Consider the following 27,149-nt stretch of genomic DNA (forward strand, 5'->3'; position numbering starts at 1 on the left):
AAGGCTAATGTAGTGCCCATCTTTAAAAAGGGATGGCCAGTCAGCCTCACCTCAGTCCCTGGAAAAATCATGGAGCAGGTCCTCAAGGATTCAATTATGAAACACTTAGAGGAGAGGAAAGTGATCAGGAACAGTCAGCATGGATTCACCAAGGGGAAGTCGTGCCTGACTAACCTAATTGCCTTCTATGATGAGAACTGGCTCTGTGGATGAGGGGAAAGCAGTGGATGTGATATTCCTTGACTTTAGCAAAGCTTTTGATACGGTCTCCCACAGTATTCTTGCTGCCAAGTTAAAGAAGTATGGGCTGGATGAATGGACTGTAAGGTGGATAGAAAACTGGCTAGATTGTCGGGCTCAACAGGTAGTGATCAATGGCTCCATGTCTAGTTGGCAGCCGGTTTCAAGCGGAGTGCCCCAAGGGTCGGTCCTGGGGCCGGTTTTGCTTAATATCTTTATTAATGATCTGGAGGATGGTGTGGACTGCACTCTCAGCAAGTTTGCAGATGACACTAAACTGGGAGGCGTGGTAGATACACTGGAGGGTAGGGATCGGATACAGAGGGACCTAGACAAATTAGAGGATTGGGCCAAAAAAAACCTGATGAGGTTCAACAAGAACAAGTGCAGAGTCCTGCACTTAGGATGGAAGAATCCCATGCACTGCTACAGACTAGGGACCGAATGGCTAGGTAGCAGTTCTGCAGAAAAGAACCTAGGGGTCACAGTGGACGAGAAGCTGGATATGAGTCAACAGTGTGCTCTTGTTGCCAAGAAGGCTAATGGCATTTTGGGCTGTATAAGTAGGGACATTGCCAGCAGATCGAGGAACGTGATCGTTCCCCTTTATTCGACATTGGTGAGGCCTCATCTGGAGTACTGTATCCAGTTTTGGGCCCCACATTACAAGAAGGATGTGGAAAAATTGGAAAGAGTCCAGCGGAGAGCAACAAAAATGATTAAAGGTCTGGAGCACATGACTTATGAGGAGAGGCTGAGGGAACTGGGATTGTTTAGTCTCCAGAAGAGAAGAATGAGGGGGGATTTGATAGCTGCTTTCAACTACCTGAAGGGGGGTTCCAAAGAGGATGGAGCTCGGCTGTTCTCAGTGGTGGCAGATGACAGAACAAGGAGCAATGGTCTCAAGTTGCAGTGTGGGAGGTCTAGGTTGGATATTAGGAAACATTATTTCACTAGGAGGATGGTGAAGCACTGGAATGCGTTACCTAGGGAGGTGGTGGAATCTCCTTCCTTGGAGGTTTTTAAGGCCCGGCTTGACAAAGCCCTGGCTGGGATGATTTAGTTGGGAATTGGCCCTGCTTTGAGCAGGGGGTTGGACTAGATGACCTCCTGAGGTCCCTTCCAACCCTGATATTCTATGATTCTATGATACTGGTTCATAGCTAACCAATTCAGCATGGGGAGGGGCCATTGTCATATAGGCGTGTTCTGCCATGGAAAAGGTACTGCTGAATTGGGTTATAAAGTTTGGTAATGTTCAGGAAGTTTATTGATGGCTTTGTACACATGGGCTTCCAACATTGTACTGGGATAATTGATGGGACCCATGCACCTATTATTTGCCCACAAACCTCCCTCCCCCATCAGAGATCAGAATTTATAAACCGAAAGGGTCATTTCTTCATGGTGCTTCAAGGGCTTGCAGAACACCATGGGCAGATCTAAGGTCACATACTGGCTGGTCTGGAAAGATCCATGACGCTATGATCTTTCAGAACTCCATACCTTAGTGGTGGAAGGACTGCTTGCCACCAGGAACACTATGGACCTTCATGGTGTGGATGCTGCTCATTATCCTGGGAGACACGGCTTGTCCTCTTGTTTCCCTGGCTAATGAAGCCATTCATAGGACTGTCTCAGTAGTTGAACAAAATGACAGTGGAGCATGCATTTGGCTGTTTGTAAGGAACGTGGTGCTGTTTGTGGAATAGGTTGGAAGCAGCAGGAAAAAAAGTGGCCAAGATCATAGCAACATGTTGTGCTTTGCACAATGTTTGTGAGAAAAAGGGGGAGAGTCTTAGTGATGAGTGGGAGGCTGAGGCGCAGACACTTGCTCAGCAGTTTGGTGTCCAGTAGAAAATGGAAACAGGACAATTTTGTCAAGGATGCCTGTTGCTCCTCCTTTGAGTCTCAAGCCTGAAACTGTGCAGCTGTACATCCAGCTGGATGGATTGTGAGCAGTTTTCGTGGTGTTTATGGGCACTGGAGGTGCAATGTTGTGGCAATCCTTTATTTTGCCTCATTTCTTTGCCTAGTTCTCTTGTAAAATGGTATGCGTTATATAAAATGTAATGAATTTCAGTGTTACGTGCCTTGACCCCTAATGAATGTTTCTTCTATAATAAAAACACTGAGAAATTCAATCTATTGCGTAATAAGCAAAACATAAACCTATAAATGAAGCCATAATGAAACAGAGTTTTTAAATTATGAAATAATGCATTAAAAAACAATCTATTGTCTATCAACTACAAAGGAACCTCTAATTAAAACAATAATCAAAACATTAAAGTGCAACAGCACAGTGCATGGCTTGAAGTCACAGGCAAACTTTGTCTTGCCTTTGCCTCTTCTTATTCATGAGTCTTATGGTGTTGAATGGTGAGGCTTGAAGTTACCAGGGCAGTAGAGGTTTCTAAAGAGCTGGGCCGGCAGGTACAACTGTTCTCCGTGCCCTGAGCTTGGCTCTACGAGGGGAATGGCCTCTGTGGGGTACAGCAGGGAGGAGTTACTGGTGCTCCCACTACCCTGTGTTGTCCAGGGGCTGCAGAACATGACTGGGTCCTGGCTTACAACAGTGCAGTGCCTGCTGCCTTAACAGCAACCTGCGTTGTAGCACAGCATGTTGGCTTTGTGTTTGTATTCAGGAGCTGCCTCTGCATCTCCCTGTCTTCTTTGGTGCAGTCTTTGGCCACGGCAATACTGTCTCTGGCAACTGCAGTGCTTTGAATCCCACAATGTCATTGGCCACTCCCGCAATCTCTGAAGAGTTCCCTGTCTGTTTCTCTTTCCGTCCTCAACAACTACCTCCACCATTTTGTGTGTGTGTGTGTGGTTTTTTGTTTTGGACTTTGCAGTGATGTCCATGAAGTTTTCATCACGAGTTTTGTTTTCTCCCCCTCGGGTTAGCCAGCCACTCAGCCATTGATAAAGGCCCTGTCCTTGAGGTTCTGGCCAGTGCAGGTGCTGTGACTGAGGGATTATTTAGGAGAGAGGAAAAAATTCACAAGTGATTATTGTTCATATTCTAGGGAAGCTGTGATAGCATTTTTAGCGTGCATTTCTGACTTTATCTCCCTGAGAGTCTTTCCATCCTTGGGGGAGCCGGTGAGAGGTGTGTGCTTTGGGATTTTTGTTTTTGCTATTGTGCATTGGAGGTGGGGACATAGGCTGGGTCGGGAATTATGTTCCGAGTCTGGGGGTGGTCGGGAAGTATGTTCCTAGTCTGGCTTTGCAGTTTTGGTGTATCTTGGAAGTGCCTGTATGCTGTCAGAAGGGGCACTTCCAGGAGCGAGCTGGATAGTAATCCCCTCTACGTCCCCTTTAGGCTGTCCTGATTCTGGATGACATTACACTGAGTCAGGAGGCAGAGAATGGCCTTATTCAAAAAGGCAAAGGATAGACCAGTGAGGTACACTGAAATTATTCACCAAGATGGTCCCTCCCAAAAGTGCTGCAGGCGTGGAAAGGAGTTGTGAGCTATACCATGCAGCTATTCCTCAAAATATCCAGCCAAAACCTGAGCAATTTCTCAGTCTTTTGATTTTGCTTTATCTGCGCTGCAGCCATGGTGAAAGTTCAGAGAAAAATAGAGTTCTGCAATGATTGAAGCATTCACTGTTCCCAGTTTTTCCTCTGTGTGAGCCCGTGAAAAGCCACTAAGATCTTTGCTGTCCCTACAGTAAAGCTTTTGTACTGTAACATGTTATGGAGCTTTTATATCTCAGCTGGGAGCGGGTGTTTGTAACTTTACTGGCATGCAATGTCCATGTCTACCTCATGCAAACAGAGAACGCCAAGCAAACTTCTTTCCCTGTAATCACTGTCTCCATCAGCTTATGCATTTTGCACAAAATATTTTCATGATTCGAGTCAGCTGCAAGAGAGGGGGCTAAGATAGAGGCTGCAGCTGTGCCCTGCTGCTGGCTGCCATCTGGAGCTGGGGAACAGGGTTGTGGGCGGACTGGTGCGGTGGGCAGGACAGATCAGGGAAGGGGAGAAGAAAGGAAAATCAAGAAACTGAGGCATGCCTAGGAATCATATTCTAGAAAACTCCCACTTTGTCACAGCTACACCCAGTTTTTGTACAGGTATAACTGTTTGAGAGGGTATGATTTATTTTGGGGTTTTAGGTTTTTTTTGTTTTTAACTGACATAGTTATACTAGTATAACCTCAAGTGTGGGCACAGTTATACTGGTAAAAGGCACCTTTATACCAGTAACGCACATTCCCCTTCCCCTACAGGAATAGCTATGCTGGTATAAGCAGTTATACAGAGTAACTGTATCCACCCTAGGGCTTCTACCAATATCGTTAAAACAGTAGAACATCTGTGAATAGACAGGGCCTTGCGTATTACCTTGGAATCTGTTGCAGAACAATTTACCCTGAGCTGACAGCTTATTTTGGCTCCTCTCCTGCTGATGACAGTTACTATGGAAAATGAGAGTGATTTAGAGGGTTTATGAACATCAGGTTCAAGGCAAATTGGAAAAGGAGACATATTAGCTCCTAATCCTTGTCCTCACTTTCTTTGATGCCTGTCTCTTTTTACCGTCACCCCTATATCTCCTCGGTCTCCACACCTCTTTTCCAGCTGGGGCTGTGTTATCGTCAGATGTCAGCTTTTAAACAAAAAAATCAAGGTCCATCAGCAGGGTATGGGAATGCTACAGAGATGACCTGTTCAGGGACAAGGGGAAACTCTGCCAGTCAGCAGCCAGTCCACTAGCCAATTAAAGGTTACTATTGTCAGGCTTGGAAGCGGGGGGGGGGGGGGGGGGGGTCCAGTCTGGGCTAGCTAGCTCCAGCTGGAGTGATGGTGGCCATGATATGAGTTGTAAAGCAGAAAGAAAATTGTGGGGAAATCCTCAAGACTGCATCAAGGCAGGAGATAACCAAGGCATGGAGATGCTTCTTAGCTGTGGGGGCAGAAAGGAAGGGTTGGAATGACTGTATATTGTGGAGGAAGAAATGTCAGGATTTGGTGACATCCTGAATGTGTGAAACATGACACCAAAGGCTAGGTCTACAAAGGGGACTTAGGTTCAGTGTAGCAAGGCCTAATGTTTAGATGTCCTGCCGCCTAGCATAACTCACAGCCTTGAGTCAGGTGCCCAGGCTCCCTATACACCCTGGATGGGTGTAGGGGGGAAAGAGGTGTATGAGAATGGGATCCACAAAAGCCAGCACACTGAGTGGAGGGCTACCTAAGCTAGCCAATAGGACATGCTGAGGCGAGGGGTCTGGCCTAAGCCCTGCTTTTGAAAGGGATTTAGGTGCCTAACACCAGCTCAAAGGAAGGTGCCTATATCTAGTTGGGATTCAGAGACATGAACCCCCTCCTTGAGTTAGGCTTACCTGACTTGGGCACCTTTCTCACAAAAACTGGTAGTAGTGATGACTTTTCCCCCGTAGTCCAGTGTCCAGTGAATGTGGAGCAAGGTCTTGACCCTGACTTGCCCTCATTGTACATCAGAGCCCTAACTACTGGGCTGTAGAGTCAGTCTCAGTCTCTCTCTCTCTCTCTCTCTCTCTCTTCCACTGGCAGAAATTTAGGCACGTAGAGGGGTAGGTGACAGCCAAGCAGAGGTTTTGAGGATCTAAATTTTGGATGTAGGCACCTACATCCCTTTGTGGCGCTAGCCTCAAGGCTGCAATCTGGATGAACAGAAAGATGGTGGAGGGAGGGAGGGAGAAGAGAGGTGAGAAGGTCAGTCTTCACCATATTGAAGCTGGACTGGAGACTTAACATCCAGCATCATAGATAGCAGGATAGTTGGAGGAGGGCAGCTGGACTGCAGGGGAAGGTCAGGGTGGAGAGAGAGATTTCCGTTGACATAGATGGCAGCTGCAACAGAGTAAGCAGATTAGGTCACCCAGTAACAGGATATAGAGCAGGGGTAGGCAACCTATGGCACGTGTGCCAGAGGTGGTACGCGAGCTGATTTTCAATGGCACTCACACTGCCCAGGTCCTAGCCACCGGTTCGGGGGGCTCTGCATTTTAATTTAATTTTAAATGAAGCTTCTTAAACATTTTAAAAATCTTATTTACTTTACATACAACAATAGTTTAGTTCTATATTATAGACTTCTAGAAAGAGCCCTTCTAAAAACGTTAAAGTGTATTACTGGCATGTGAAACCTTAAATTAGAGTGAATAAATGAAGACTCGGCACAGCACTTCTGAAAGGTTGCTGAGCCCTGGTATAGAAGGAAAAGAGGATCAGACCCAATACAGTTTGGAGAGGTAACAATACAGGGAGGGAGGTGTAAGAACAGAAGGGTTCCTGGAAGTAGCAGTTGGAGGGAAAACAAGGAAAGTGTATCAAAATCCTTACAACGTTCTCCATGAATGCTATCCACAAGCTTTCCCTCAGCCACGATTCTGCGATCTCTTTCCCCAGCCCCTGAATCCTGCTCCTGAGGGTTCACTGACCTCAGCCTCTTTTCTGCTGTAGCTGCTCTTACCACTGGCTCAGTGCATGCCTGCTTTGCTAAGTCAATTCAGCTCAGTGCTGTGCTTGACAGAAGGCTGTTTCTTCAGGGCTGAGTAACAGTGTGTGGACTCCTGGAGAATTACACCCAGGACACTCTTCAAGTTATGGTTTGGCAAGTTATGGAAGGATGTATTCCCTATAATTGTACCCCTGCCTCTGATATAAACAGTTATGAAATAAAACATGAACTGATCCGTCTGGTTTATTCTTATTCCATTCAAGTACCTGGGTGGCCAAGTTACAGAAGATGGCAAGTTTGAACATGAAATACAGTTCAGACTTGGGAGAGCTGGAAGAGTGTGGGATAACTTCTCAGGAGCTGTGTATGCCACTGAGACTGAAGGCCCACTGTACAGAGCAATAGTTCTGAAGCAGGGGCAGTGAAGAGACTGCAGGTTGAGTGCCTACAGGGGTTTGCGATTAAAAGTCTTCATGCAATAAAAAGAGTTATGTGACAGGACAAGATTTTGAAATGAAAGCCTTAGGATGGGGAGCTAGCAAACAGGGGAGTTTGAAAGGGAGTTTGTAGGAGGGGATGTAATATAGTCGCTATGGTTAGGAAGGGCTGCATCGCCAGTGCCAACGCTGCTCCTGTCTCCTCCACATGCGCCTATATCCAGACACACAACCTAACCACAGATGCCTCTACCCAGATCCTGGTGTGGATTTGCAGAGACTGTGGCCTGCATTTCCCACTCTCAGAAAGCCAAGCTGGGGGGACCATCCAGTGTGAAAGGTGCCTGCTGATGGAGTCTCTCAGGAAGCAGGTGGGAGCAATACAGGAGGAGATGACTAGGCTGAGGAGCATCCGTGCCCCCGAGGAATTCTTCAAGAGTATTCACATGGAGACATCCAAGGCTAAGGAAGCTATCCAGCTACAGAGGATTGCTGTCACACCACCGGGGGAGGAGGATACGGCTCTGTCACAGGGAGGGCACTGGCAGCTGGTTACTTCTGGCAGCAGTGCTCCACCTCTACTCCCAACCCACCCACCATGGTGATGGAAAACCGATATGCTGCCCTGGCAATTAGCAATGAGGAATCCACCCCCCGCCCCCCAAAGGTGGAGGAGGAGAAGCCACGTACCCCCAAGGCTGGGAGGATCGCAGCCACCACTCCCAGGAGGAAACATAGGGTAATGGTGGTTGGTGACACTTTTCTGAGAGGGATGGAGGCACCCATCTGTCGCCCTGACATGGCATCCCAGGAGGTATGCTGCCTGCCAGGGGCCCGTATCCGAGATGTTAAGGAGAGATTGTCAAGGATCATCCGGCCCTCTGACTACTACCCCATGCTACTCATCCATGTGGGCACTGATGATACTGCGAGGTATGACTCTGAGCAGATCAGAAGTGGCTACAGGGCTCTGGTGGGAGTAAGGGTGAGGGAGTGGGGAGTGCAGGTGGTGTTCTCTTCGATCCTTCCGGTCAAGGGTAGGGGCCCAGGCAGAGACAGATGCATCCTAGAGGTGAATGCCTGGCTGCGAAGATGGTGTCATCAGGAGGGCTTCGGCTTCCTTGACCACGGGATGCTGTTCCAGGAAGGACTGCTAAGCAGAGATGGGGTCCCCTATCGAGGAAGGGAAAGAGCATATTTGGATACAGACTGGCTAGCCTAGACAGGAGGGCTTTAAACTAGATTCAAAGGGGGCAGGTGACCAAAGCCCAGAAGTAAGTCAAGAATGTGGAGACCTGGGAGAAGGTTTGGAATTAGGGTGGGAACATGGACTGTTATAGCAGGGATAAGGGAAAGACAAGACAGAACAGGCGGGGATGGGAGGGGATCAAATCAGTATTTTAGATGTCTGTATATTAATGCAAGAAGTATGGGGAATAAGCAGGAAGAACTCGAAATGCTAGTAAATAAACACAACTATGACACAGTTGGCATCACAGAGACCTGGTGGGATAATATGCATGACTGGAATATTGGTATAGAAGGGTACAGCTTGCTCAGGAAGGACAGGCAGGGAAAAAAGGGAGGAGGTGTTGCCTTATCTGTTAAAAATGTGTACACTTGGACTGAGGTTGAGATGGAAATAGGAGACAGACTTGTTGAAAGTTTCTGGGCAAGGATAAAGGGGGTAAAAAACAAGGGTGATGTTATGGTAGGGATCTACTACAGACCACCTAACCAGGAAGAAGAGGTGGATGAGGCTTTTTTTAAACAACTAACAAAATCATCCAAAGCACAGGACTTGGTGGTGATGGGGGACTTCAACTACCCAGACATCTGTTGGGAAAACAACACAGCAGGGCACAGATTATCCAATAAGTTCTTAGAATGTATTAGAGACAATTTTTTATTTCAGAAGGTGGTGACAGCTACTAGGGGAGAAGCTGATTTTGACAAATAGGGAGGAACTGGTTGAAAATTTGAAAGTAGAAGGCAGCTCGGGTGAAAGTGATCATGAAATGATAGAGTTCATGATTCTAAGGAATGGTAGGAGTGAGAACAGCAAAATAAAGACATTGGATTTCAAGAAGGCAGACTTTAGCAAACTCGGGGAGTTGGTAGGTAAGATCTCATGGGAAACAAGTAAGGGGAAAAACAATAGAAGACAGGTAGCAGTTTTTCAAAGAGACATTATTAAGGGCACAAGAGCAAACTATCCCACTGCGTAGGAAAGATAGGAAGTATGGCAAGAGACCACGCTGGCTTAACCAGGAGATCTTCAATGATCTAAAAATCAAAGAAGAGTCCTGCAAAAAGTGGAAACTAGGTCAAATTACAAAGGATGAATATAAACAAATAACACAAGTATATAGGGACAAAATTAGAAAGGCCAAGGCACAAAACGAGATCAAACTAGCTAGAAACATAAAGGGTAACAAGTAAACATTCTACAAATATATTAGAAGCAAGAGGAAGACCAAGGACAAGGTAGGCCCATTACTCAATGAGGGGAGAAAAATAATAACAGAAAATGTGGAAGTGGCAGAGGTGCTTAATGACTTCTTTGTTTCAGTTTTCACCAAGAAGGTTGGTGGTGATTGGATGTCTAACATAGCGAATGCCAGTGAAAATGAGGTAGGATCAGAAAAGGCTAAAATAGGGAAAGAACAAGTTAAAAATTACTTGGACAAATTAGATGTCTTCAAGTCACCAGGGCCTGATGAAATGCATCCTAGAATACTCAAGGAGCCGACTGAGGAGATATCTGAGCCATTAGCGATTATCTTTGAAAAGTCATGGAAGCCGGGAGAGATTCCAGAAGACTGCAAAATGGCCCTATATTTGCCCATCTATAAAAAGGGAAATAAGGACAACCCAGGGAATTACAGACCAGTCAGCTTAATTTCAGTACCTGGAAAGATAATGGAGCAAATAATTAAGAAATCAATTTGAAAACATCTAGAAGACAATAAGGTGATAAGTAACAGTCAGCATGGATTTGGCAAGAACAAGCCGTGTCAAACCAACCTAATAGCTTTCTTTGACAGGGTAACAAGCCTTATAGATATGGGGGAGAGAGAGGGGAAGCAGTAGAGGTGGTATAGCTTGACTTCAGTAAAGCTTTTGATGCTGTCTCGCATGACCTTCTCATAAACAAACTAGGGAAATGCAACCTAGATAGAGGTACTATAAGGTGGGTGCAAAACTGGTTGGAAAACTGTTCCCAGAGAGTAGTTATCAGTGGTTCACAGTCATGCTGGAAAGGCATAATGAGTGGGGTCCTGCAGGGATCAGTTCTGGGTCCGGTTCTGTTCAATATCTTCATCAATAATTTAGATAATGGCATAGAGAGTACATTTTATAAAGTTTGCAGACAATACCAAGCTGGGAGCTGCAAGTGCTTTGGAGGATAGAATTAAAATTCAAAATGATCTGGACAAACTGGAGAAATGATCTGAAGTAAATAAGATGAAATTCAGTAAGGACAAATGCAAAGTACTCCATTTAGGAAGGAATAATCAGTTGCACACATACAAAATGGGAAATGACTGCCTAGGAAGGAGTACTGCGGAAAGGGATTTGGGGGTCATAGTGGACCACAAGCTAAATATGAGTCAACAGTGTAACGCTGTTGCACAAAAAGCAAACATCCTTCTGGGTTGTATTAGCAGGAGTATTGTAAGCAAGACACAAGAAGTAATTCTTCCGCTCTACTCTGTGCTGATTAGGCCTCAACTGGAGTATTGTGTCCAGTTCTGAGCACCACATTTCAGGAAGGATGTGGACAAATTGGAGAGAATCCAGAGAAGAGTGACAAAAATGATTAAAGGTCTAGAACACATGACCTATGAAGGAAGATTGTAAAAAAAAAAAAAAAAAAAATTGGTTTGTTTAGTCTGGAAAAGGAAGACGGAGGGGGGACATGATAACATGTATGATAACCTTTTTCAAGTATGTAAAAGGTTGTTACAAAGAAGAGGAAGAAAAATTGTTTTTCTTCATCTCTGAGGGTAGGACAAGAAGCAATAGACTTAAATTGCAGCAAGGGATGTTTAGGATGGACATTAGGAAAAACTTCCTAACTGTCAGGGTGGTTAAGTATTGGAATAAATTGCTTAGGGAGGTTGTGGAATCTCCATCACTGGAGATTTTTAAGAGCAGGTTAGACAAACATCTGTCAGGAATGCTCTAGATATTATAGTCCTGCCTTCAGTGCAGGGGACTGGACTAGATGACCTCTCAAGGTCCCTTCCAGTTCGATGATTCTACGATGGAAGTCAAAGTCTGTGATGTGGCTGACAAATCTAGGAAGCGCAACTTTGCTGATTTGGATATGTACAAAGGATGAATGAAGAGGACTGAGTGAAGATAGCATGGCAGGAGAGGATGGTAAGAAAGAGACCATGAGGAAAGCTGAGGAGGCAATGGATGGATTGTATCAAAGAAGTTGATAAGCAAGTGGACATTAGTGCCAGCTCGGGCAGGTGAAGATGGCAGAAGCATGATGACCTGACCCCAGATAATGGGGTAAGACAAAGGTGGAGGAGAAAAATAGGAAAATGGACAAAAAGGTGAGGTCTAGACAGAAACGTAGAATGGGATGAGACAAAAACTCATTCCTCTCCGGCTTCAGCTGCACTTTCAATCCATCCTGGACCATGCCTTCCAAATGAAGCTCTTCTTTCAGGACTGGCAGGAGAGGAGACCATGCACTGATGCAGCATGTTGATGGTCAGCTAGACTGGTCCAAATTTACTGAAAAACTGTAGAAAATCAACAACGGAGACCAGTGCATGGTTTCTGAACATCTTTGGAAGCCAGTAAAGCTTTGCCTCTGGTATAGATCCTTAGGAGGACATGACTCACAATGTATCATCCAAACAGATGCTCTAGGCTGCAACTGGCATTGACTCCATTTCAGATACATCTGAATAATGGGCCTGAAGAGGCTTGTGGCTGAGACAAACACACTAGAGACCATGTCCTCAATTGGAAAAGAAAAGGACCAAAAATAAATGGTTAGCTTTTTGGTTTTGTTGCAAAAGCAAGTCTCAGGAAAGTGTCTCTGATTCGGAGAATGAATTTCTACCCTAATGGAGTGGCCTGATCGTGAGGTGCTGAGCACCTGCATCTCCCAGTGACTTAAAGGGGACTTGTGCTGATAATCTGCATTCTTGGGTTTAGGCCCTAACAAAGCAACTGTGATGGAGGGAGGGGTTTAAAATAAATAGCAGGGAGGGGAAGGGAGAATTCTTGCTCTAAGGTTCTAGCAGCGAACTTGACACGATTACATCCATTTTGTTTGACTGTAGCTTTGGCCAGATGTATAGAAATTATGTTCTGATCTCTTGTAACTGTGTGTAGGGAAGAGTTAGCTTTTTATTTCAATCTGCTGGGAAGAATAAAGGGGTAGTATGATCAAATGACATGGGCACTGGGCCTGAGGCACTGACTTCTGTTCTTGGCTCTGCCATTGACACACTGTTACCTGGGGCAAGTTTCTTAACCTGTGTGCTACAGTTTCCCCATAACTCACATGAGGATGACAATGGGTACCCAGTGTTGTAAAGAACTTTAAGATCTACAAATGGAAATTTATCATGTAAGTACTAGGTGTTATTTATTAATAATCATTTAATAACACTTTAACTACAAGTAAAACAGAACAAATATTTGTCAATATAATGTTACTTAAGCCAAAGATTTTTTGTTTGTTTCCTTGTTTTTTTTAACGTCCAATCTGTCTGCCTACGTAAAGTTAAAGAGCCAGTGATTCAGGCAGTGTCTTCAGTGCTACATGGACATTTGCGTTTGAATAAACCAACTAGGCTGGGGAAAAAGGTCTCTTTGGCAGAAGGAGACAGTCTGTTTGTGACATGCAGATGGGCTGGTCCCTGAATTCTGTGCTGGTTCTTTGTACTGCAACAAACCAAGTATTTCATGCTGCAGCTGTCAGTACTGCTGGTATCACCACGTGTTAGTGCACTGATAATACTCTAGGAAAAGGAATAGCTACTGTCAAGAAAGCAGTAGATCTCATCCAAGTGGGGGGAGAAGGGGGTGCTGGTGCCAGACTAGTGACAGGGCTTATGCAATGTGTGGTTAAGAATAAAACCCGTTGCACTTTCGTATATCTGACTTGACTGTCACTTTCACTACTTATTGTATCACTGCCAAATCCCAGAAACGTTCTCAGGTCTGAGCTTTTCAAGGAAAGTCCTGCCCATAGAAGTGAAAGGCATAATAGTCACTTTAGAAGGCAAGACCCACTTCTGTAACGAATGTATCTGGGTGGGGGAATTGAGAAGTTAACTCTTGCTGTGGAAGTCAGGGATTGGAGTTGTTCACTTTATAGTCGTGATAAATACAATATTGTTACTTTACAGAATGTTCATCACATCGAGTGTTACACAATGCTTTATGCTCATAAGCTAGAGACAGAGGATATATTCTAATGCAAGATTTAAAGCTATCTACTGGCTGGCTCTTAAGGGAATAGGCACTAAGTCGGTCAGATGGAATATACCAGTAAAGCTGTGACCCCTAGTGGAGAGTGATAGTGGGACACTAAGAGGAGGCTAATGCTGGAAGAGGGGAGTAAGCTGGTAAAAAGTGATGAGGTAGCACCAACAGACAACCCTTCCTGGTTTGTCTGTTTCATTAAAGAAGTATTTGATTAGCCCAGGTGCTGTCCTATCAAGCCTGTAAGATCGGATTGAACAAGTCCATAGACATAACTGTTTGAGCTGTGTAGGAAATGATACATCCCATTTTCACCCATTACACGTACATTTTCAAATCTCAGAAGTGTTAATGTAGAACGTTATTCTGATGGAGCTTCTGGTTTTCTCATATCTGGGTTTGGGATGATGGTGACTGATTTCTGTCATCCTTTCCTGAAAGGGCAAAACAGTTATTTTACATGTACTGCCATCTCAAAACAGGTATGTGCAGAACTGAATGCAGAGAGAAGACCTATTAGATAACTCAGTCTATCCCCTGCCAATGCATTATATTACAAATAATCAGAGACTGGTTTAAGTATCTTGTCCCCATCACTATAGTACTGAGTGCCTGCCAGCTACTTAAAAGAAAATGTAACAATCTCTCCTTCTCCTTTTTCAACATGTAGGAGAAACCGCTTGGTTAGGTCTTGTGTGGGTGCAAAGACCTTAGTGAAGGAAAGCCAAGTCTAAGGGATGAGCTTTGCATTTAGTTCTGAGAATGCTGATAACTGTGGTCATTCTTACCTGTTGCAGGAGCGAGTTCCATAATTTCTGTCTACGTCTTGTGGAGGTTTTGTCTCCCACGTTGACAAACCTCTCAGTTATTGGTCATAAATTTGATCCAGTGAAACCAAGGTGTCACAGGAGATCACTGTGCTGGAGAGAAAGGTAGTGGCTCAGGTAACTATATCAGTTCACACGAAGAGCTTTAAATATCAGGATAGAGATGCTGAACTGGACTCTCTTATTAGGGGAGGCAGAACACTGGAGGAGAGTTCTAGGAGACATCTGACAAGCAGACAGGCTGCTATGTGTAGTACCATTTAGACCCTTTTCAGGGTTTCCTAGGCATGAGTTGCAATAACAAAGCCTGGAGGTCACATACATGTGGCCACAGTTATCTATGTAGGAGTCCAGTAGGATGGGGCTTTATCTTCTGGCCAGACACAGATTCATAGGAAGAAGGCACCATTGTATAACATAGGCCAAAGAAGTTCCCCACAATAATTTGTAGATCATATCTTTTAGAAAAACACATAATCTGGATTGAAAAATAGCCTGTGACTGAGAATTCACCATAACATGTGGTAAATTGTTCCAATTATTAATTACCCTCCCTGTTAAAAATGTATGCCTTATTTCCAATCTGAATTTGTCTAGCTTCTTGCTAGATAGAAACAAATTTAATAAGATATTCAATCATATGTACTTATAGCGGTGATCAAGTCACCCCTTCATCTTTTTTTAATGTTAAATTGTTTGAGCTCCTTGAGTTTGTCACTATAAAGCATGCTTTCTAATCCTTTAATCATTCTCATGGCTCTTCTCTGAACTTTGTCAATCCTTCCTCCCCTCATCCTTCTTGAATTGTGGTCACCAGGACTGGACGCAGTATTTTAGCAGTGGTTGCACTAGTGTCAAATTCAGAGGTAAACTATCCTCTCTACTCCTACTCAAGATTTCAGTTTATTCATCCAAGGATCGCATTAGCCCTTTGGGCCTCCGAGTTGCATTGTGAGCTCATGTTCACCTGATGATTAACCCCAATGCCTAAATCTTTTTCAAAGTCACTGTTTCCTAGGATAGAGTCCCCCATCCTGCAAGTATGGCTTACATTCTTTGTTCCTAGAGGTATACATTTACACTTAGTAAACTGAGTGCAAGCAAACAGTATGTATTTTAATGTAACTTAAGTGATCCAGATCACTCCGTATTAGTGACCAGTCCTCTTCATTATTTACCACTTCCCCCAATTTTTGTGTAATCTGCAAACTTGCTTAGTGATGATTTTGTTTTCTTCCAAGCCACTGAATGAAATGTTAAACAGCATAGGGCCAAGAACTTATCTGTGTGGGATCCTGCTAGAACCACACTGGCTTGATAGTGATTCCCTGTTTACAATTATATTTTCAGACATCGATGGGTGTTTTCTGCATCATAGCTATTTGTGCCCTCAGTAGAATTGAGGGCCTTGTTGGGAGGCAATTGGCTACAAACAGCTTGAGGGCAGGTGTCCTCAGTAGGCAGAGGATGTACAGTAAACTTGTAATATGAATATGCTAGCAGATCTTTAAAATGTCACATTTTTCAGAGACAGTAAAAGCTAGCAAAGAATTGAGGTCTAAATCTTTGGCTAGTGTATTTTTAATAATACAAACGTGAATTAATCTTCCAAATATGACTTCTGTACAACTTTTATATGATAGGAAATGTCTTCTCATTCTAAATCTCAAAGCTAAGAAAATAGGACCTACTCAGCCATTCAACAATGTGGACTTTAAAAAAAAAAAAAAAAAAAAAAAAAAAAAAAGTGTCAATTTCCAGACTTTGGAATGGCCGCAGTAACAGAAATTCATCTGTTAGTGCTGTTACGGTCTTACAGCAAGTTTCCCTTCTGTCAGCTAGCTCTTACTGTCAAGCATAATTGGCTTTGTTCTACAGCAATTGGCTGGGTAACCCTATTAAAACACCTAACTCAGATTAGACTATACAGAGGCAAGGAGATTAAAATGTAATGTGAAAAAGTGGCTTTGTTTAGCTTGAAGGTTACGGTATTGTTTAATATTGGGTTCTCTATTCTACTCAGCCTGTGACCACTTCCACAGCAGCTAGTTTTGCAACGAAGTCAAGCCCTCCTCCTCTTCAGAACAGAGTGGTCCTTTTGCCCACAGGTAATTTTCTCATGCCAGCCATTCTTCCACTGGAGGACTCAATACTATTGTATTATACAAAGAGGATACGGGGTAGCTGTACTGCGATCCAAACACCAATTTGCTTATGAAGTAGCAGTATTGCCAATCTCAACCATTCAAAGGTTATGAGTCAGATGTAATTTTTTTTAAAAAAAATCATAATTTTAAAAATAGGGGGAGTTACTTGCCTTCTGGTTCTGAGCCTGCAGCATACATTCCAGTTCACGTTCTCATGCTGTTCTCTGCAACCAAGAGGTCTAAAAACTTACTTAAAAATAAAAAGCTGATCCATATCACTTCTCTCCAGGCGACTGGGGGCAGGGGGAGGCAACACATAAGGAGGAAGGATAGTGTAGATACCAGTCTAATAGGTGATACTGGCGGTAGAATGTCTGGGCCTAATCGGGTAAAGGATGTGAGCGAAGCCAAAGAGCAACAATTAAGATGTTTGTACACCAATGTGAGGAGCCTAGGTAACAAAATGGAGGAACTAGAGTTACTGGTGCAGGAAGTGAAACCAGATATTATAGGGATAACAGAAACATGGTGGAATAGTAGTCATGACTGGAGTACAGGTATTGAAGGGTATGTGTTGTTTAGGAAAGACAGATAAAGGCAAAGATGGTGGAGTAGCATTGTATATCAACGATGAGGTAGACTGTAAAGAAATAAGAAGTGATGGAATGGATAAGACCGAGTCTGTCTGGGCAAAAATCACATTGGGGAAGAAAGCTACTAGAGCCTCCCCTGGGATAGTGCTTGGGGTGTGCTACAGACCACCGGGATCTGATTTGGATATGGATAGAGACCTCTTTAATGTTTTTAATGAAGTAAATACTAACGGGAATTGTGTGATCATGGCAGACTTTAACTTCCCAGATATAGACTGGAGGACAAGTGCTAGTAATACTAATAGGGCTCAGATTTTCCTGGATGCGGTAACTGATGGATTCCTTCACCAAGCAGTTGCTGAACCAACAAGAGGGGATGCCATTTTAGATTTGGTTTTGGTGAGTAGTGAAGACCTCATAGAAGACCTCATGTAGGGGACAACCTTGGTTTGAGTGATCATGAGCTAATTCAGTTCAAACTAAATGGAAGGCTAAACAAAAATACATCTGTGACTAGGGTTTTTGATTTCAAAAGGGCTAACTTTAAAAAAAATAAGGAAATTAGTCAAAGTTGCAGAAACTATCAGAAGCTTGCATCCCAAGAAAGGGGGAAAAAATTCATAGGCAGGAGTTGTAGATCAAACTGGATGAGCAAGCACCTTAGCGAAGTGATTAAGAAAAAACAGAAAGCCTACAAGAAGTGGAAGATGGGAGGGATCAGCAAAGAAAGCTACCTTATTGAGGTCAGAACATGAGGGATAAAGTGAGAAAGGCCAAAAGCCATGTAGAGTTGGACCTTGCAAAGGGAATCAAAACCAATATTAAAAGGTTCTATAGCCATATAAATAAGAAAACAAAGAAAGAAGAAGTGGGACCGCTAAACACTGAGGATGGAGGGAGGTTAAGGATAATCTAGGCATGGCCCAATATCTAAACAAATACTTTGCCTCAGTCTTTAATGAGGAGCTTCGGGATAATGGCAGAATGACAAATGGGAATGAGGATATGGAGGTAGATATTACCACAGCCACGGTAGAAGCCAAACTCGAACAGCTTAATGGGACTAAAGCGGGGAGCCCAGATAATTTTCATCCAAGAATATTAAAGGAACTGGCACATGAAATTGCAAGCCCATTATTAGCAAGAATTTTTAATGAATCTGTAAACTCGGGGGTTGTACCGTATGACTGGAACATTGTTAACATAGTTCCTATTTTTAAGAAAGGGAAAAAAAAAACGTGATCCGGGTGATCCAGGCCTGTTAGTTTGACATCTGTAGTATGCAAGGTCTTGGAAAAAAATTTGGAGAAAGTAGTTAAGGACACTGAGGTCAATGGCAATTGGGACAAAATACAACATGGTTTTACAAAAGGTAGATCATGCCAAACCAACCTGATCTCCTTCTTTAAGAAGGTAACAGATTTTTTTTAGACAAAGGAAATGCAGTGAATCTAATTTACCTTGATTCAGTAAGGCATTTGATAGGGTTCCACATGGGGAATTATTAATTAAATTAGAAAAGATGGGGCTCAATATGAAAATTGAAAGGTGGATAAGGAACTGGTTAAGGTGAGACTACAATGGGTCATACTGAAAGGTGAACTGTCAGGCTGGAATGAGGTTACTAGTGGAGTTCCTCGGGGATTGGTTTTGGGACCAATCTTATTTAATCTTTTTATTACTGACCTTGGCACAAAAAATGGGAGTGTGCTAATAGTTTGCGGATGAAACAAAGCTGGGAGGTATTGCCAATACAGAGAAGGACCGGGATATCATACAGGAAGATCTGGATGATCTTGTAAACTGGAGTAATAGTAATAGGATGAAATTTAATAGTGAAAAGTGCAAGGTCATGCATTTAGGGATTAATAAGAATTTTTGTTATAAGCCAGGGACTCATCAGTTGGAAGTAACAGAGGAGGAGAAGGACCTCGGAGTATTGGTTGATCACAGGATGTCTATGAGCTGCCAATGTGATATGGCCATGAAAAAAGCTAATGCGGTCTTGGGGTGCATCAGGCGAGATATTTCCAGTAGAGATAAGAAGGTGTTAGTACCGTTATACAAGGCACTGGTGAGACCTCATCTGGAATACTGTGTGCAGTTCTGGTCTCCCATATTTAAGGATGAATTCAAACTGGAACAGGTACAGAGAAGGGCTACTAGGATGATCAGAGGAATGGAAAACCTGTCTTATGAAAGGAGACTCAAGAGCTTGGCTTCTTTAGCCTAACCAAAAGGCGGTTGAGGGGAGACATGATTGCTCTCTATAAATATATCAGAGGGATAAATACCAGGGAGGGAGAAGAATGATTTAAGCTCAATACCAAGGTGGACACAAGAACAAATGGATATAAACTGGCCATCAGGAAGTTTAGACTTGAAATTAGACCAAGGTTTCTAACCATCAGAGGAGTGAAGTTCTGGAACAGCCTTTCAAGGGGAACAGTGGGGGCAAAAGACATATCTGGCTTCAAGACTAAGCTTGATAAATTTATGGAGGGGATGGTATGATGGGATAGCCTAATTTTGGCAATTAATTGATCTTTGACTATTAGAGGTAAATATGCCCAATGGCCTGTGATGAGATGTTAGATGGGGTGGGATCTAAGTTACTACAGAGAATTCTTTCCTTGGTGTCTGGTTGGTTGGTGAATCTTGCCCACATGCTCAGGGTTTAGCTGATCGCCATATTTGGGAACCGGGAAGGAATTTTTCGCCTTCCTCTGCAGGCATGGGGCACGGGTCACTTGCTGGAAGATTCTCTGCACCTTGAAGTCTTTAAACCATGATTTGAGGACTTCAATAGCTCAGACATAGGTTAGGGGTTTATTACAGGAGTGGGTGGATGATATTCTGTGCCCTGCATTGTGCAGGAGATCAGACCAGACTATCATAATGGTCCCTTCTGACCTTAAAATGTGTGACCTTATAATACTGCAGTAGTAAATGGTATGCCTGCATGACCACCATCTTTTTAAGAAGGGTTTTAATAAAAAAATGGGTTTATAGCTATTTACATTTTACCATGGAAACTCTCAGGATGCAGATTCTAGTTGGCTTCAGGTAGGAAAGGAGATGATCTAAAGCAGGGGTTCTCAAATAGGGGGTTGCAAGGTTATTACATGGGAGGTTGCGAGCCGTCTGCCTCCACCCCAAACACTGCTTTGCATCCAGCATTTCTAATGGTGTTAAATATATTAAAAAGTGTTTTTAATTTATAAGCACTCAGAGGCTTGCTATGTGAAAGGGGTCACAAGTAGAAAAGTTTGAAAACTACTGATCTAAAGTAATAAGTTTAGGCTATTCTTTGTGTGAACTGAAGGGCTGAATACTTAAAAGCCTTGGTTGTTCACCACAGGCAGGAATGGATTAAGACTATCAAGTGCCATTGGCATGCCACAGCTTGCCCCCACCCTGTCCAGCACCTGAAGTGGCCGTGGGCCTACCTTCCTTCCCAGAGAGGTGGCAGCAGGTACCCTGATCTACTCCAGGAGCAACAAACGTCAGGGTCTACCATTTCTGGGTCCCATCTCCCTTGCAGGGATGACAGTATCTTCTTGGGTAAGTACTAGGGCCTTATTCCTATTTATCTTAAGAACTGATGCAGGGGAGCCTCTTTCACTCACCTCCTGCCACACAGTGAGGGCCATGTGAGGGTGCTGGGGGTAGGGCCTGTGATCTGCTTTATAGCCAAGGCACCTCATGTCTCAGCACTGCTGTTTCAGACTCTACAAACTCAGGCAGACTGTACTATGCTCAGTTTACATTTAATTTTTTTTTTAAATGAAAGCTGAGATTGTGACCTCATCACGACTCCCAGAGTTGGTGCTTAGGCATGTGTCTATAGTGCCTGTACCCAATTACAGGGAGTCAATAGCAAACCAAGCTGCAAGATTAAGTTTTAGACTAGCATGTGCTAGTCTATCAAATTCTAAAGATTTATTTGGCAGATATCTTCTGAGGGAAGTAGGAACAGCTGTAAAATCCACAGTTTGTTTTCCTGTAACTTTCCCTGTTCTCTCAAGCCTGGATCAAGTCTCATGTACAGCCCATTAAAGAGTTTTAAATCTTTCTTTGGTGTTCCCTATAGGGTGGGGGAGTACTTTATTTAAAAGTAATGAGATGGGGAATGGAATTTACCCACCTCTGATACAGGACTCACCTTAGCTAGGTTACAATCCTTAACTCACGGTAAATTTTATATATAGGTTGACTGGATAGCAGCGATGGATTTACTAAATCACATTTATGTGACTGCAACTGCTTCTGCTTTATCCAAGCAGCGAAAGTGTCTTTCCCTACTGAAAGATAATTGACAGAGTTTGTGTTGCTTGGCCATACCAAATACAGAGGGACCACTGCCTCAAGTTGTGGTGCCTAATTTTAGGGTGGTGATGAATGCTTGGGAAATGCCAAAACAAATACATTTGACAATTTTTATGTATGTCAAGTACTACTTCAGTAGTAGTATTAATAGTTTTGTGAACATAGGTATGGTGTAACACTGAGTGTGTTTGGGACATACATGATTATTCCAGTGTACTTGAAACAGCACTTGAATATTATCATGGAAATTAATGGTTTAAAATCCCCACTGTATTCATACTAAGGTCCACAAGAGTAGTTTTCTGAGCCACTGAGCAAGAAGTTGTAGATGTGTATTCAGCATGACAAAGCTACATTACAGTTCAATTACTATATAGAAATCATTCAGGTTTATATTTTAACATTTGAATTGAGATTACAATATTGTAAACAAATGATGGTAACAATTTTTAGCATCAAATTGAAATACATACTGGGTTCAAACTTAATTTTTTTATGGCAAACTGTCTTCATATACAATAGATATGTCTGAACTGACCACCATAACATTTACAAAGGAATTTGCAACTGAGCTGTAAGTTTAACATAAAACAATTCTCCTTAAGGCTCCACAGCAGAATTTTGCAACATGATCTCAGATAACCCTAGCTGATGTATTATATTTGTTTAGGGTTTCAGCCAAACCTGGCATTGGAGGACTAGAGTACATGGACTCTTTCAAACCTAGAGAAATTTGGTCTGATGGTTATATTTTCCATAAGAAATTAACTCCCAATGTATTAACCCCCATAAATAATTCTTGTAACATGACCATCTTCAGTCTATCCCTTCAAAAGACAAGAACAATTCATTAACTCAAAAAGCACAAGACAGTTAAGCCCAGAGGTGCAAAGGTATTTAAGCACCTAACAGCCATTGATTTCTATGGTACTTAGGGCCAAATCCTGAGAAGTATTTAGGTATCTTAGTGCTTCCCTTAGGGCTGGCCTACACTATTCTATCGATTGAGAAACCCCTACTGTGAATGTAGTTACAGATCTAGAACTGTGTGTAGGCAAGCCCTTGGTGGTGGAAGTCCAAGGTGAAAGGATCATTCCATGATAAACTCACTTTCTTTCCACCTTTAAAGGTATAAAATATGTATTCTTAGCCTTTCTGAACTGCAAACTTGGATTTCCTGCCTGTTGGCACTAATGTTAAATGCATTTGTACATGTCAGGTGGAAATTTCACAACTCTGGGTAGGGAGCTAAAAAAAATCTCCATTTTCTAATTAATCCTTTTGATTCAGGGATCCAGGATTTAACAATAGTCATGAATATTTCACAATCCTGACTCCTAACAGTTTCAGATTAGGAAGAAAAATATTTTAAAATGAAAAAGGGGAGGACTGGAGAAAAGAATCAAGATGCTTTAATAACAGAACAAGTAATTCCACTGAACAGCTTCAGTTAAGATTAGTTGGCATATATAGTTGGTGTGCTTTGCTGTTACTGAAATACACAAAGTACAGTGCAAAAGAGCATCAAGGTTTCTGAAGACATGTAGCCCTTCTATTACAAAAGACTTAATGCTGTACAGGACTAGTTGAAGGTTTTCTATAAAGCTGGTTCAAAAAAAGGGACCTGACATTTCTATTTAACATTCAGTACAGCTGTAATCTACATGGGTTCTACATGCATTCTAGCTACAGCTACCTCTCCTAGGTACTGCTATTCACTACTGTTGTCTTGAAGATTTAATATTTTTGGTGTTAGAAATGTTAATATAATTTAGTTTATGTTGAAGCAACATCACAAACTGCATTTCAGCTTTCCAGGAACTTATCTGAACTTCCCTTCACACTAGTTCACCAAACTTAAATTAATTATTCATTAATGTTCTGCCAACCTAAACCTGAAATAGGCTGGAAGAAAAAAAAATCCTTTCAAAACAATCTACATATCCATTTCACTGCTATCTAGTCCCTCTCACAAAGAGAGCCTGGAAAAAAAAAAAATCTACACAAAGTTTTATTGCAATCATACACGGGTTACGTCAAGGGTCAAATACAACAAATACTATGATGCAATTTTACATTTATTGAACTACAGTTCAAAGCACAAATTTACACACTAAATACACTGAACATCTCTAATGAAGTCACACTAGTCTCCCACTGACATTTGATATATCTGGGTGAAAGACAATAACTTTACAAGACTTTCTAACAGGAATCCTTAGTATAAAAACTGTGTACTTGTATGTAAACTGTTTAACTGAGAACCCAAGTGATGGGTTTCCATCTCGACTAAGTCATCCATTTTGTTGCATATTTTATTTAAACGCTCAGGGGTTGAACGAACTGGCAAGTTTAAATCTGGACATTATCATCTAACCCTCCCACCCCCAGTGAATTGTAGTTGTAGCTGGTTTTGCCTGGTCCCAATTGGCTATTACTAATTTTCAAGTTTTGAAGCGAACGAGTTGAATTCAAGATTGTTCCATTTTAATTCCACAGTGGAATGTTGACCAGACAAACTACAGGCTTGCAACTGCAAGTCTACATGAAGCGTTACTGCCTGTTTAAGCTGCAGTGGAAAAGCTGTCTTCTGGGCTCAGCTGAATGCAAGAAGGCACAAAGAAGAAGTTCTTCATCAATGTGTCTGAAGTAATTCCAGCATCTTGCATCTCATACCTACAGCAGAAAGTATAACAGAGGTATGTTCAGGAAGCATAGACCTGAGAGTTTAAAGTTCTCATGGCGGCTTAACATTGGAAACCAGCATTAAATTCAGTATTCAGTCTAACAAAAAAATTATTTGGCAGACTTAAGATTAAGTTCACCTTTTCCACTTTAGTAATACTCGCATTGAAGTATTTACTGGTGAATATATGTTACATAGGCTGTGCTTATCACAACACTTCCTTTTAACACACTGGATAGTTGCACAGAGACTCATCAGCCAGCAAAGCAATACCTACAACTGTATGCATTCTACTATTGTCTTAAATGAAAGACTCGTCTCCATCGCACCACAGGGTAGACTATGGGGCTGTGGACTGTAGAGCACTCCAAACCATTGTGCTCTAACTGCCCTGCCTGGACGCTGCTGGTGAGAATACCTAGTCCATGTTAATGTAGTCCAGTTTGAAAGGTGAAACAGTGTGATAGCATTTTAAAAAAGAAAAATGAAGTAAGTTGATTTTTGAAATAAATCTTCCTATATCAATACCATGCATCCAACTGTAGGATTATGTTTAAATGTTTTGGTTGTTTTTTTTTTTTTTGGGGGGGGGGGGGGGGGGGAGGAGCTGAGTGCAACTACCACTGCAAATATTGAGATCATCTTACCAGTCATTGAAAGACATCATGTAGTAAACTGGTGGCCTCTGAAAATCATTAAAGGCAGACTGTTGACCCAAGGTACCAGAACCCATATTATCAAAGATCAGCCAGTCTCCGACACTCAACTCAGGAAGAAGACAGTTTTCCACAATTTGATCAAGCTCATCACAGGATGGACCCCAAAGGCTGCTGGCAAAGAGAGGCTCATCTTCCTTGTATTTCTACAAAAACAATCCAGTCAAGTCAGGCTTTAGTTTAAGGCAAAAGAAAGTTTTACAGACACATTTATATTACTTTTTTAATGTTCTTCTATCTGAAAAATTCCTCTCTTCTAGGGGAAAAGTCCACAGATCCATTACAATAGGTCTCATGCCTGCTTGCAGTTTCTTGGGGCAGAAAAGCCTGGTCAATCAGGCAATGGCCATACCCCTAAAGACCTATCCAGTTCAAGATACTTCCAAAGATGTTTTGTAGTGCAAAATCCTCTAAAGCTTAATTCACAGGTTAACAAATAAGAATTCATAAACATTTTCTGCTGCAGAGCAACTTGAAATTCCACCCCAAATATATTATGCCCCCAACTTCAAATTCCACCCCCAGGAAATCTACAGTGTGTCCCCCCCCCCAAAAAATGGAGGCGAGTGTGATGGTTTAAGCATCCTCAGACCACAATCCTTGTGCTGGGTTGGATCTGTGGACTTTTACTACTGGAAGAAAGGAAACTTTTGAAAAAAGATAAGGTAAGTTTTCGTATTTTTCACAGGGAAAGTCCACAGAGCCATTACAACAGGGTGTCTAAAAGGAGTGCATTTCCATGAAGGGAAAACAGAAACAATGAGAAGACAGGGAGATGAGTGACTCTGAATGAATGAGCACTAGTTATTGTTGGTTGGAGGCATGCTTTGCCTGTTCCATGCAGGCCAGTAACGTAGCACGACACACAGACCAGGCCCTTGAAGATGCCCTGTTTGTAAAAATACTTTTTCAGGGCTAAAGAGGTAGTGTTAACACAGCTGAATATCCTATTTCAATTAATACCTCTACCTACACTCTTTCCAAGGCCAAATAAAAGCCCAGTAATGCTTAGAATCCTTTTTGTTTGGTTGGTTGTTGCTCTGAGCATGTCATCTGGTAAAGCCCTCCTGCAGCTGCTGGAGGCAGTTCAAACTGGCTAGAAGTGGCTGGGTCTTCAGGGTTGTAGCCACTTGCGCCTGTCTGATTGGGGCAGTAGTGCGCCAAAGAAGCTGCAAACAGAAGTAAGATCCATTGTAATGGATCTGCAGAATTTCCCTGCAAAAGAATAATGCTTTGTAAATTCTGTAAGAATATGATATAGACTCACCTTGTGAACCTCTGGGATGGTATTAAATTTCTCAGACAATTTACTTGCAAAAGAACCATAAACACCATCATTCATGTAGTACATAAAGATTGGCTCATCATCACTCCTGGTTTGCTCCACTGGAAGAAAAATGGTTACATATTTTTATTATAATCATTCAATTTGCAATCCTCTAACAGTTAATTCCCCCCCGGTCCCCAAGAGTACGTAAAACATGCATTGGGATAAGAAGTGTAATTAGAAGACTACAATATCAATTCAAGCCTACCCCTAAAGGCTATGCTTAAGGACACATTTTGCATACTAAATATTCTAGTCATTACTGAAAACATCCAAAAATTCCATTTTGGTAGAAGAGGGACAATAGTAGCTCCAATTCATGTTCTTCCATCTTTCCCTAATTCAGCTTTAATTATATGCTGATAGGATGCCTGGAGATCATAAATGAGTCACATCTATTTACTAGTGAGGAAACCAGCAATGCCAAACAAACCCAGAAAACAGAAAATGAACAGAGGTGCAGATTAACCAGGCTTGGAAGGATTAGATTTTTATCAGTAAATGTCTTTTACTGTACACACACCAACTGATGAAAAAATATTTCCACCAATGATAAAGTGTACAGATAGGCAAAGAAAGAAAAGCGCTGCTTGAGAATTTATTAGAGTTTGATTAACGATATTCATTTCATATATTTTGACATGTGATGTTGATAATTTGTTTTAACAGTTATAAAAAAATTTGGACTTTTTGAAACTCAACATCTATAACAAAGTAAGTATTGTCTGACCACGCCGCATAATATCCTACAAATGTGAAAATTTAAATATATAAATAAAAAATATGCTTCAAAACAAACATCAGTATTATCAGTCAAAATTATTTTTAAAAAAATCAACACTTAATTCTGCCAAGCCTAAGATTAACATAGGGACAGAACCTTAAAAAATAGACTGAGACTCAAGTATGAGCCAGTTACTGA

General features: G+C 42.3%; 1 protein-coding gene across 15 annotated transcripts in view; it reads right to left on the minus strand.

Moving 5' to 3' along the window:
* Positions 1 to 2,440: 2,440 nt before the first annotated feature.
* The window catches only part of AZIN1 (antizyme inhibitor 1), a 71,405-nt gene continuing 46,696 nt past the window's right edge, over positions 2,441 to 27,149 (minus strand). For 7 of the 15 annotated variants that reach the window (XM_042845144.2, XM_065581961.1, XM_065581963.1 and 4 more), the window contains 3 exons: positions 26,168 to 26,286; positions 24,832 to 25,046; positions 21,797 to 24,174 (listed from right to left, as the gene is read on the minus strand). In XM_042845144.2, coding sequence (XP_042701078.1) covers positions 24,063 to 24,174; positions 24,832 to 25,046; positions 26,168 to 26,286 — 446 coding nt within the window. In that variant the 3' untranslated portion in view covers positions 21,797 to 24,062. 15 annotated transcript variants of the gene reach the window in all.

The sequence above is a fragment of the Chrysemys picta genome, chromosome 2, assembly GCF_011386835.1.
Source record: "Chrysemys picta bellii isolate R12L10 chromosome 2, ASM1138683v2, whole genome shotgun sequence".
In the NCBI taxonomy this organism is placed as follows: Eukaryota; Metazoa; Chordata; order Testudines; family Emydidae; genus Chrysemys; species Chrysemys picta.